The 12,296-nt window shown below is 33.3% G+C and overlaps 2 protein-coding genes across 2 annotated transcripts; both read left to right on the top strand.

Annotated features, from left to right (window-relative positions):
- Window positions 1-476: 476 nt before the first annotated feature.
- Window positions 477-2,107, top strand: LOC131015452 (abscisic acid receptor PYL2-like). Its single transcript, XM_057943866.1, has one exon. The coding sequence runs from the start codon at window positions 1,147-1,149 to the stop codon at window positions 1,720-1,722; it is 576 nt and encodes a 191-aa protein (XP_057799849.1). The 5' UTR covers window positions 477-1,146; the 3' UTR covers window positions 1,723-2,107.
- Window positions 2,108-8,028: 5,921 nt separating this feature from the next.
- On the top strand, window positions 8,029-11,912 carry LOC131015385 (homeobox protein ATH1-like). Its single transcript, XM_057943765.1, has 5 exons — window positions 8,029-9,575; window positions 10,036-10,828; window positions 10,920-11,269; window positions 11,385-11,445; window positions 11,521-11,912. The coding sequence occupies exons 2-5, from the start codon at window positions 10,076-10,078 to the stop codon at window positions 11,686-11,688; spliced, it is 1,332 nt and encodes a 443-aa protein (XP_057799748.1). The 5' UTR covers window positions 8,029-9,575; window positions 10,036-10,075; the 3' UTR covers window positions 11,689-11,912.
- The last annotated feature ends 384 nt before the right edge of the window (window positions 11,913-12,296 follow it).

Genomic DNA, 12,296 nt, shown 5'->3' with positions numbered 1-12,296 from the left:
TCTAATTATAGCTTCATGACATACAAGATGTACCCATTCTATATATATATGCTCAATTTCATATTATTAATAATATCTTTAAGCGTTAAAATTGAGGCATCAAAAATTTCTTTTGTAAGAAGATATCTGTCTAATTTTCATTAACATCGTGTGAATTGTATTTTTATTTATTTGATTACTTAGTCTGAATATATATAAATATTCAATTTTGTAATATATATTTAAAAATATATTCATTTTCTTAAAAAAATGACAATAGACAAAATATATAGTTTTATAAGCTGCAAGCCCCAAGGGCAAATCCGTCCTTCCACCACACAATCAAAACCCTAAACACCTCAAACTCAATTTCCTCTCTATCTCTATAAGGTTACTTTAATGTTTCCTCCAAAGCCCAAACCATAATTTTTGAATTAAAGATTTCAAGAATCCATTACCCTAAGCCCTATCTTCATGATTTCTTTGATTCAAGAATTCCCAAATTGGATGGATAAATCCTAATTTAAACAATTTAAATTAATATTGGCTATTATTAATTGCCACCTTATCACACCTTCTTCTAAAAAGCTTCACACACACACACACACAACTCTCTCTCTCTCTCTCTCTCTCTCTCATATTTTTGAATTAAATATTTCAAGAATCCATTACCCCCTAAGGCCTAATTTCATAATTTCTTTGAATCAAGAATTTCCAAATTAGATGGATAAATCCCAAATTTAAACGATTTAAATTAGTATTGGCTATTATTAATTGCCACCTTATCACACCTTCTAAAAAGCTTCTCACACACACACACACAACTCTCTCTCTCTCTCTCTCTAAGATTAAGGTTATTTATTGTTCCTCCAAAATCCAAACCACAATTTTTGAATTCAAAGATTTCAAGAATCCATCACCCCAAACCCCTATTTTCATCATCTCCTTGAACCAAGAATTCCCAAATTTGATTGGATAAATCCCTAATCCCATCAAATTCAAATCAAATTAATTTGCCCTAATCATTTCCACCTCATCACACCTTCCTCTCAAAATCCACACACACACTACACACACACATTAAAACCTCCTCTTTTCACCTCTTTTTCCCCCAAAAATCAAAACATCTCGTCAACCCCCCCTCTCTCTCTACAACACGCCGAATCAATGGACGACAAGGGCGGGATCCCGGGCGGGCTGACGGCGGAGGAGTACGCGCAGCTGGAGCACGTGATCCGCACGTACCACACCTTCGACGCATTGCCCAACACATGCACGTCCCTCATCACGCAGCGCATCGACGCGCCCGCCGACGCCGTCTGGCCCCTCGTCCGCCGCTTCGACAACCCCCAGCGCTACAAGCACTTCATCAAGAGCTGCCGCCTCACCGGCGACGGCGGCGTCGGCAGCATCCGCGAGGTCACCGTCGTCTCCGGCCTCCCCGCCTCCACCTCCACCGAGCGCCTCGAGATCCTCGACGACCGCCGCCACATCATCAGCTTCCGCGTCGTCGGCGGCGAGCACCGCCTCAACAACTACCGCTCCGTCACCTCCGTCAACGAATTCAACCCCTCCGGCGGCGATAGCAAGCCCTACACGATCGTGCTCGAGTCGTACATCGTCGACATCCCCGACGGCAACACCGGCGAGGACACCAAAATGTTCACCGACACCGTCGTGAAGCTCAATCTCCAGAAGCTCGGCGTGGTCGCCACCGCCGCGATGCATGGCGGCGGCGATTGAATTCCATTGATTTTGCGGCGGAGGCGGAGGCGAGGTAAGGGAAATTGAATCAAATCGAATTGAATTGAATAATTGGGGGCGATGGTTTAAGGGCTGTGTATTTGTTTTTAAATAATAATAATAATAATTAAGGTATTATAATATACTATGTAATATTTGATTAATTTTGAATATTTTGATTTAAATTAGTGGCTAGAATTGAAAAACGAAAGGGTTTTTCTTTGGCTTGTCTCATCATCTCATGCAAGTTGTGAGAATTTTCTATATTTGTGCATAGTTGTTAGAATAGTTGGTGCATTTTATTATATAGTATATTACTACTTTCTTTCCTTTCCAATGCTAGTTGACATTTTGCTTTCAATAAATGATTGGCTCATCATCTTAATTCGCCTCATTTCATAGATATAGTATATAGTTTTTTGATTTTTTACTATTTACATTCCCTCTCTTCTCTTAGAGAGAGAATTGAATTGAATTGATGGAATTAGTTGCAATTGGATAATGTTCAAAGACTTCTTGAATCATACATGGCAAGCAATATACTTTGCATAAATAAATAATAATCTACACACATTCTATTATTAGTGTGTGTGTGTGTGTGTGGAAATTTGCACATTTTGTTCACACTTTGAAGAGATATAGTAACTTTGAAGCATTTCTTGTTCTTTGTTTTTATGGGATTAGATTATTTCATTCAAATGAATGGTTGGTTTCTCCAATTCTTGGCCCTTTGCTTTCATTTGGGTATTTTTTATTTATTTATTTATTAAAATAATACTTAATAATTTATATTTGTGAATAATCTTGAATCTATCATTTTAGGAAAGGGTGAAATTTGGTGGTTCCATTTTTGGGCACTATTATTAAATAATTGCTACCTCAAAACAATATCCATTGACAATGTACATGTACTAGTCATAGGCATTAATTAGATGGACATATTTCTACCAAAAATAATGCAGTCTGCATATTGGCTTTTAATTTTTCTTATCGGTACGAGAAACCCATGAATTAAAGAAAAAGAAACATATCCTTATCTTTACATTTATGACATATATATATATAAACGTTACATAGATGTATCTACAAATTATTTAATCTCCTTATCATTATAAGTTGTATAAGTGTTCGAACGAGTCAATGTTTATCATATAAATTAAAAATCATTTTCACCCTTTACATCGTGAAGATTTACAGTGGCGAATGGTTTGAATCTCAAAGTTGACGAAAAATTTATATCTTTGAATTCACAACGACAAATTCGTAATGTTTCATGCCGAATTCGGATTGAACTCATTTCATAGTGTTTTTTAACTACGAGTCCTATGTATATGGTCTCATCAAGAATTCATGATTTCACATTACCTTCCACATATAAATGTGAACAACATTGTGTGTGTGTGTGTGAGAGAGAGAGAGAGAGAGAGAGATGATAGGTTTGTAAGTATGGATAGAAAGTAGGTGAGCAACTTGCATTAAAGCTATTATGGTTGTGGCTGCAAAAATATATGTCAACCCCATAATTCATTGGGATGGACAGCTTTTATATATATCTTGAGAAACTTGTGAAATTTTTTCTGCCTTTGGAGACATGTGATCATCTCTCTCTCACACACACACATATGTTTTGTGATCTATATGTGCCCTTATGTTGGTTGGTGTTGGATTTCATATCTGTGATATATATATATATATATATATATATATATATATATATGGTGCAGTTATAATGAGAACCACACTTATCGTGAGAACATAAGAACCATTAAAATCAATGCATCTGCTATATAAATTAATGCATTCGCTATTAAATTTAATGCATCCGAAAATAATAAAATTTTTGTTCATATATATATATATATATATATATATATATATATATATGAGGAAGGACTATCTTGAGAGTACTTCTTAAAATAAAAAATAAAAACTAGGAAAAATGTATGAATTTTATGTATAACACATGAATTCGTTGTATAAAGGTGTGAATTACGAAAAATAATTTTTTGCTACATTTGAGATTCGAACTTAGGACCATGAATTCATCCAACAAGGCTGAAAATTATTCTTATTTTATATCTTAAGAAGTGTACTTATTTTAGCATATATATATAGTGATGAATATTATTGTTTCGGTGAAGAGGAAATAATCAACATGGAAATTAATTGAGAGAAGATAATTAAATCTAGTCATGGCCGGCTGATGATGATTCCTAATAAATGGGATGAATAATGTAGTAGTATTGATGATGATCGAAATTATTTGATATTCTTGAATTTGCTTTTATTACTTGTATATGTACAATATATCTTAATTTAAATAGTGTTGGATGCTTTATTTACACACAAATGCACAATTGATTGTGTGTAATTAATACAATCGTTCGTGTATGTGTTTATATATATATATATATATATATATATATATATATTAATACATGCATAATCATGTGAAATACATTGGGTGGTGAGAAACTGACTTGTTAAATGGGGCACATAAAATAAAATTAGAATAAGTTTTATGAAAAAACAATACGTGGTCAAAGATGATTTTGGCCTATACCTATTAAATTTAAACAATATAATATCATCTATCTTTTTTTATTATTATTAAATATAATATCATCTATCTTAAAAGAGTTAAAGTTGTATTCTGTATTTCCTTAAATTTTGCCTCTCTCTCTCTTTTTTTTTTTTTGCTAATGTCTTAATATATGTGGCAGCAATTTAACGACTTGAGAGAGAGAGAGGGAAAAAAAAAGTGCTATTTATCTTAGATTATTATATTTTCTCTTATTTTATAGGCCTGAAAATTTTCTACAATAGTACTTAATTAAATTGATCAGTCTATTCCTTTTCACTTACTTACTAGTTTATTAATTTATTTAATTCACAACCAATCAAATAATAATAATAATAATAATAATAATAATAATAATAATAATAATAATAATAATAATAATAATAATAATAATAATTGACAGAAAATCAAATGTTGTGTTACAAGTATAATATATTTGAGACACTCGTAAATTTAAAGCCATACAAATCTAACAAAGCTTAAATAGGCCCACGTAAACTACCTACAGCCCATTATAATATATTGGGCCCATAATTTTGGGCCGTTTGGGCGCTATTTTCTCAGCCCATAATTTTGTATATTTTTTTCATATTTTTATGGAGTTTAAAATTTGATTTATTGGAGCGCCCAAAAAAATTGATTTATTGTAGAAACTAGTACGCCCATCTGTGCGATGCACAGAAAATATTAAAATTGAGCGATATCTTTTTTAAGTCCCCTCGTGCAATGTATGAGGTCATGATATATTTTGTAATATATATATACCGACCAAAAAATCATCATTTATGATTTAGATCAATTGATAACAAAAAAAAAAATCCTATCAATTATGTCTTATTTTATTTGAAATAGTGTATGATAATAATATTATCAACTCAATGAAATAATAGAATTATGATAGCAATAACACAATTTGATTTTATTTTATATAAATCAATTGTTATATATATATATATATATTATAGAACAATATATAGTCTATTTTATATGTAATTAACAATAAAATAATTACTCTATATCAAAATTTAACACGTCACTGAAAAAATTGAAAAATAAAAATAAATATAATTTTTTTTTAATATATATGCATATCAATATAAATTTAATTGAGACCTGATATAAATTATACTAATTATTTTTTGATGCATGCATATGTTATAGTTACTTTGAATATTGTTTTGATTTCATTACAAAATTGAAACCTGATTAAGATATAATGTAACTTATTTTTCTTCTTGTTTTTTGTTAGTTTATTGTCTTGCCTTTATTTAGTACGATTGGCAAATGAATAAGTGAGGATGAAATATTTATGAATAATTATATAATCTATTTCTCATATTTGATTTTATATATATTGAATATTTTATTATTGATCAAACTACATGATTGTTAGAAAAAAGAAATATAACAAAGAAATTAAAAGGGACCAGATTGGCTCATTGTGAGTCATATCCACATATACGAAGTGGGTAGAGAGATTAAATGATTTCGCCAAATGAATAGGGGAAGGTAGTTTAAAAAACTAAAATTTAAAAAAAGGCGGTAATTACTTACCGTTAAACTCCTTCTTTATATATAATATAGATTATGGATGATTTTATGGGCTCATATTTCAATATATTTATTTAGAGAAATAATTTTGTAAGGATGTTTGGTGAAATTGGGTATAAAATAATTGGAAAAGGGGGACATCTATATTTTCTTCTGTGTGAGATCTTTAACGAATTTCATGTAGGGCCAATATTGAAGCAAGACAACACAATTATTTCGTAATTAATTTGTGGTGTGGGAATTTCAAAATTTTGGTCCATAAACTTTGGAAATTTTAATTTAATCCCCTCGAATTTTCATACTTTTTTTGTTTGTTTTGCAATTTAATTTAGAGATGGAGACTTTTGTAAGATAGGCGTTTTTTTCAATACGCAGCAAAAATAAAAATTAGGGAAGTGGAAAACGAAAAAAAAAATGAACAAAATCTTGATTAATATGCCATGTTTAACTATGAGAGATAATATTACCATATTTAATATTTTTAAAGGAGTTAATAATAGAATATTGTTTTGAAGGAAGTTGACGAGCTAGCATTATTGGAATAATCAATATCTCTACAAGTGAAGGGAGTCTATTTTTCTAAAGATTGCAATTTTTTTTTATCATTTTGTGACTCAAATAATATATATATATATATATATATATATATATATGAAATTCACTATTTCATTGAAAAACAATTATTGATAGCATTTTTTTTTTCTTCAAATTTATCGATAACAGATAATCCATGCGTCATGCTCCAACAATGAATGCCTAACTTTATAAGACTCTGATTCAAAACTTTTAATTATTGAAGATGATATGTAAACGAAACACTATTTCTCTTATTTAATTATTTCGATTTCAAAACTATTTTTCAATATTATATTAATATAAAGATTAGTCCCCTTTTTTTTCTTCATGTTCGGACTGTGGTGTGTAATTTAAAATACATCTCTAACCGATGCAGTAATATAGAATTTTTTAAAGACGTTCAATAATTATTTCACACCGTCTTAGAATTTTGATTTTTGTGAAGGTTTTCAATTTAATATTTTTTATATTTTCAATTATAAAAAGTAACAAATTAAAAAAAAAATCAAAATTATTAGGTTAAATAAGATGAATATAGGTAGAGCTATAAACAAATCAAGCCGCTTGCAAACTATTCGAAGCTGGCCTCGAAAAAAACTCGTTCAAATTCGTTTAGAGAAGTTCAATAAATAAACAAACCAAATTTGTTTAGCTTGTGAACAAGTTCGTTAAGTGATTCAACTTAAAAAATAATTATATTAAATCTCTAATTAACTTTGTTTGTTATAAAAAAATAATTAATATATTCGAATGAAAAAAACTATTTTCAAAAAAAAAACCGTTATTTTGAATATAAATATAAATTCAGAAAGTTCGTATGGCTCGATTAAGTTTAGGATTCGATTTGATACTATACAAATCAAACTTGGGCACACCACTATTCTGTTGGACTCGATAATTTTGCCCATTTTGTTAAAAGTCATTTTTTTTACTTATTATTTTCGTAGATTAATTATTAAGAAATTAACAAACTTTGATCGAATTTCGGCTTTCGACGTGGTTTATATTTGAACATGTTCAATACATTTCGACAACAGTACTTTAATCTAAATGCTCATTTGACATAATTACTCGAACGATACCATTAATTATCACAATAACTTATAAAATACGTCCAAAAACAAAACCAAAATTTACAAGAATAAAATAAAATAAAATAAAATAAATAATCTAGCAATTAACTCTGCTTTTCCATTTGATCAAAATTCAATCCAACTTGTCTTAAAATCTCCTCTTAATTAATTTCTCTGATTTTTTGTTCACTTCGAACTCCATTTTTTTAAATTTTCAATCTTCACGTTTATGCTTCGATGCATACATCATGTCACTCCTCTCTCTCTCTAACTTCTCTCTCCTCAACTCTGCAATCTGAAACTACGTAGCCAGAATACCGTACAAGAAGCGAACTCCCAAATCCAGAGCAGAAAAAAATTAAAGAAACTTCAAAGCTCAAACAAAGAAAGAAAGAGAGAGAGAAAGGGATAATTTTCTTAAAATCAATTAAAAAAAAGAGTTCAAAAAAAAAAGAGAGAGAGAGAGAGGGATAAGTAGTAATTGCATCTGCATGCACGCATATAAATCCATAAAAGATTTTGCCAATATTGCTTGCATCATCATTGCATACACACACACACACATACTGTTCCTTTCTCTCACCTCTCTCTAAGCTGACTGAAAGTATAATACACACACTGGTGGTGCAACAGTATCATAGACATTTCCCTCTATTCACTTTGCCCTAACCCTTTATTTGTTCCATTCAGCTGCAAAAAGCCTCTTGTGTTTCTTTCCCCAATTCCCCCCCCCCCCCCCCCCTCTCCTTTCTCCATCACCATTGCATCTCAATACACTACTTTGTAAAAAAAGATGAAACCTTTTCTTCCCCCATCAAGACATATATGTCCTTTCACCACACAGATTCCAGATTTTTCTTGTTTGTGCTGTTTATCATTTGTGTGTGTTTGTGAGAGAGAGAGAGAGAGATGGAGTGTTTGCATGTGTGTGAAATGGGCCCTCAAAAAGCTGCAGTAGAAATGAGTGAAACTGCAGCATCTCTTTGAATTATTATTAGCAACTCTCTTTTGTGTGGTTTAGAAGCAAAAAAATGAATAATAATTGAGTCTAGTTATTACTCCACCATTCAAATTCTCTCTTGAAATAGTGTTAATAGCAACTCTTTGTGTGTGGTTAATTAATTAGTATGCTCTTTTTTTTGTTTTTTTGTTGGAGCAAAATATTGAATAATAAATCCCTCTTGAAATATTATTAGTAGAACTCTTGTGTGGTTACTTAACTTCTTTTCTTTTCTTTTTTGAGGCAAAATATTGAATAATAAAGTGGTCATTTATTATCATGGCAAAATTAACCACCCTACTACCTCTCCCTATATCTCTCTAAATATCTATATAGCTTTTGATGGGGCTTGGCTTCATAATGCCATGCACTTTATACAAAAATTCTGTGTTTTTGTTGCTGCAAATCAAACAAACCATTGGTTAATAACTCCCTCTCTCTCTCTCTCATAACTCTATATAAATACATGTATCTATTTGTGTTAAAAGAAGAGTTCTTTTAAGAAAGAGAGGAGATTTGTTGTAGAGATCGTGAACGGTTCTTGATTTCTTTCTGATCCACTCTGAAATCCCTCAGTTTTCTTGGGCTTTGAATTTTCTTGGATGAAATGAAATCCCACTTTTCTTTTCTTTGTTTTTGAGAAAAAGAAAAGAAAAAAACAGCTCACTTTATGCATTTGGTTTTTGGCCTTTTATTCCTTGTTGTCTTGTTTTTCACAGAATGGTGGTGGGGTTTTAGTTTAGTACATGAAGGCTTTGTTTTCTTGCAAAGAATTTTTTCACAACATTATTCCTTTGTAGTAAAAATCTAGAGAGAGAAAACAGTCTTTTGTTAGTTTCCTCTGATTATTACACTGTTTAGGAAGAAAGGGTAACCAATGATTTCCTACATATGGTTCTGATCAGTAAAAATCAAACCTCACTTTCTTTTATTTCTTTTGGCTGTTTATCATTTTGTTCCCTCTACAAGTATTTTTTTTTTCTTTTCTTTCAACTCTTGCATTTTGGGGAAACTGCATTTCACCTGAGATCATTTCTTCATTGCATAACACTCCTTCTTCAAGGACAACAAGGTTTGTTTGTTTTAGTTTTTTGTAATATCTCTTTGCTTGTAGTAAAATAATGTGTGGTTTTGCACATTATTTTAGTGGAACTAATATTTATTGTTAATGTGTAGCTTGTTTTGTGCTCTCATCTCTCTATCATAATACATTTGAAGTTTTTTTTTTTTTGTAAGAATATTCTTGTTTTGATATATGATTGAGAGCTAAAAGAAATGAACTCTTGCACGTCGAGATGAAATGAAATAAAATACGAGATTGAAACACCGTAGATTTGGACTTCTTTCCAATCTTGTTGTGTCGCAATCTCTTTAAAAAATGGAGATTGTGTGCTATGTAATATGTTTAGTCTTTGTTTGTGTTTGTGTATGTATATGTATGTCTCATATATATTAGAACTACTACAATAGGAAGTAAAAAAAAAAATTCACTATTGTTTGATCATTGATGTATACTGTCTACATATCTTCAGGTTAAGGGTGTGGTTCTAGTGAAAACCGATTTCTATCAATATGCAAAGAGACGCTGCAACGGGGCCATATTACCCCGTTGCAGACGGGGCCTCGTTGCACTCGGCCTTGATCTCCCTCGGTTACTCCGATCTAAGCCACGTCATGGCGGGGTTTCCCCTTCCCCCGGCCTTCGGGGAGGAGACGGTGGCGAGCAGCCGCGTCGGAGACGAGTTTTGGAGCACTCCTAGTGCTCCTTACACCTTTGAGCCCTCCAAAATTGGTGTGGACTCCATGTTTGAGGCCCCGGTCGAAGCCCTGCCATTTGATCCGACCGCGGGGTGGGTCGTGCCCTGCCCCGAGCTTCAAGAGAGCTCGATCACGATGAGTGAGTGGAGTTTGAACCCGCACAACCCTAATCCGGGGCCTTCTCGTTTCAGCAAGGAGCTCTCGTTGAGCCTCGCAACGTCGTCCCATCCTCGTGTGGCGGTGCGAGGAGGGGCTCCCCCCGAGCCCGAGCTGAGCTCCTCGGGCGTGAGCAGCCACACGTCGGGCAGCAGCCTCTCGTTGAACTTCGCCTCATGTGGGGCCGCCTTCCCCGCTGCAACGCTGCTGCCCGGATCCCCTTTCTTCGAGGCGATGCAGGAGATACTCGCTGAGTTCGCGTCATACACACTTGTAAACTGTGATCACACGAGCCTCGGCTCATCAGACCGTAGCTTCGTGTTTCACAACAACAACAACAACAACTTCTCATATGGGAAGGAAATGGAGATTGAATCCAAGAAAAGGCATCTCATGTCCTTACTCCAAGTGGTAAAATAAAACAAAATAATTCAATGCTTCCAACTTTTTTTTTACTATATTCCATTTTTACATCTTTGTCACCTTCCAATGGCATCTATAGGTTGATGATCAATACAACCAATGCCTAGACGAGATCCACACGGTCGTCTCTGCATTCCACTCCGTGACCGAGGTGGACCCCGCCCTGCACGCCCGGTTCGCCCTCCCCACGGTCTCTGTCATGTACAGAGACCTGAGGGAGAGGATCAGCAGACACATTTTGGCAGCAGGAGTGGGACAAGCACGAGAGGAGGAGCGGGAGAGGTCGTTCGAGACATCCCTCGTGCACAAGCAGTGGGCGCTCGAGCAGCTCAAGAAGAAGGATCACCATCTCTGGAGGCCTCAGAGAGGCCTCCCCGAGAGGTCCGTCTCCGTGCTGAGGGCGTGGATGTTCCACAACTTCCTACACCCGTAAGCCCTCCTCGTCATCACCCTCCTCGTGTGTCGTGGCTCGTCTCATCACATTTGCATACTCCACACCTTCTGAGAAATATGCTGCTAACATATATATATATATATATCTCAGGTACCCCAAGGATGCGGAGAAGCACTTGCTAGCGTTGAAAAGCGGCCTAACGAGGAGCCAAGTATGAGTCATGACGCGAGTGCAGTAACTTTATACGTTCAGTGCAGTGTTCTCACGCGTGTGTATTTTATGACAGGTCTCGAACTGGTTCATAAACGCACGCGTGCGGCTATGGAAGCCGATGATAGAGGAAATGTATGCAGAGATGAACAGAAGGAAAGCTCCGAGAAACCAAGAAGAAGCCATCAATGGCAGCCATATGAATCTTCTAAGATTCGAGAGCAGAAGATTCACTGTGGATTAATAAACGTCTATGATGATGAAGATGAAGAAGAAGGTATCATCTAATGTAAATATGCAAAATGCCATTAAGATTTTAAGCCATTTTACATCCAAATTGTATACATGTTTTGGATCCAATGTTTTGGTATGTATTGAAAACGAACTAAGTTGTGGAATCTCGAATAATATTCGGTTTGTAGATGAGATGGTTATTTCAATATGATATGAGTTTAATTTATTTTTTTAGTTATTCTCTTCAATTTTTATTTCTTATGTTTTATTATAATTTTTTAAAGATAATTAACTAGGATTTATTAATCCAACTGGGGTTTTATATTTATTTTCTAATTTTTGAATTAATAGTTTATCATTAAGGTTAATTAATCCAGAGTTAGGATATATATAAATTTTTTAATGTTATTTTTTAGTGATGGAGTATTAATTTTGGTTTGTTATATGATAATATTTCATATTTTTACAATAAATCTTTATAAAATAATAAAAAATTAATGATCGAAAAGAAAATTTTGTGGTACAGAAATTGCATGATTTTTAGTTCATGATTATTCCAACTTGGCAAAGAATTTAATCTCTCTTTAATGGGGTGTGATCCAATTATCAAATGGAAAA

The sequence above is a fragment of the Salvia miltiorrhiza genome, chromosome 3 (genome assembly GCF_028751815.1).
Source record: "Salvia miltiorrhiza cultivar Shanhuang (shh) chromosome 3, IMPLAD_Smil_shh, whole genome shotgun sequence".
Classification (NCBI taxonomy): Eukaryota; Viridiplantae; Streptophyta; class Magnoliopsida; order Lamiales; family Lamiaceae; genus Salvia; species Salvia miltiorrhiza.
This window is presented reverse-complemented; position numbering and strand designations above follow the sequence as displayed.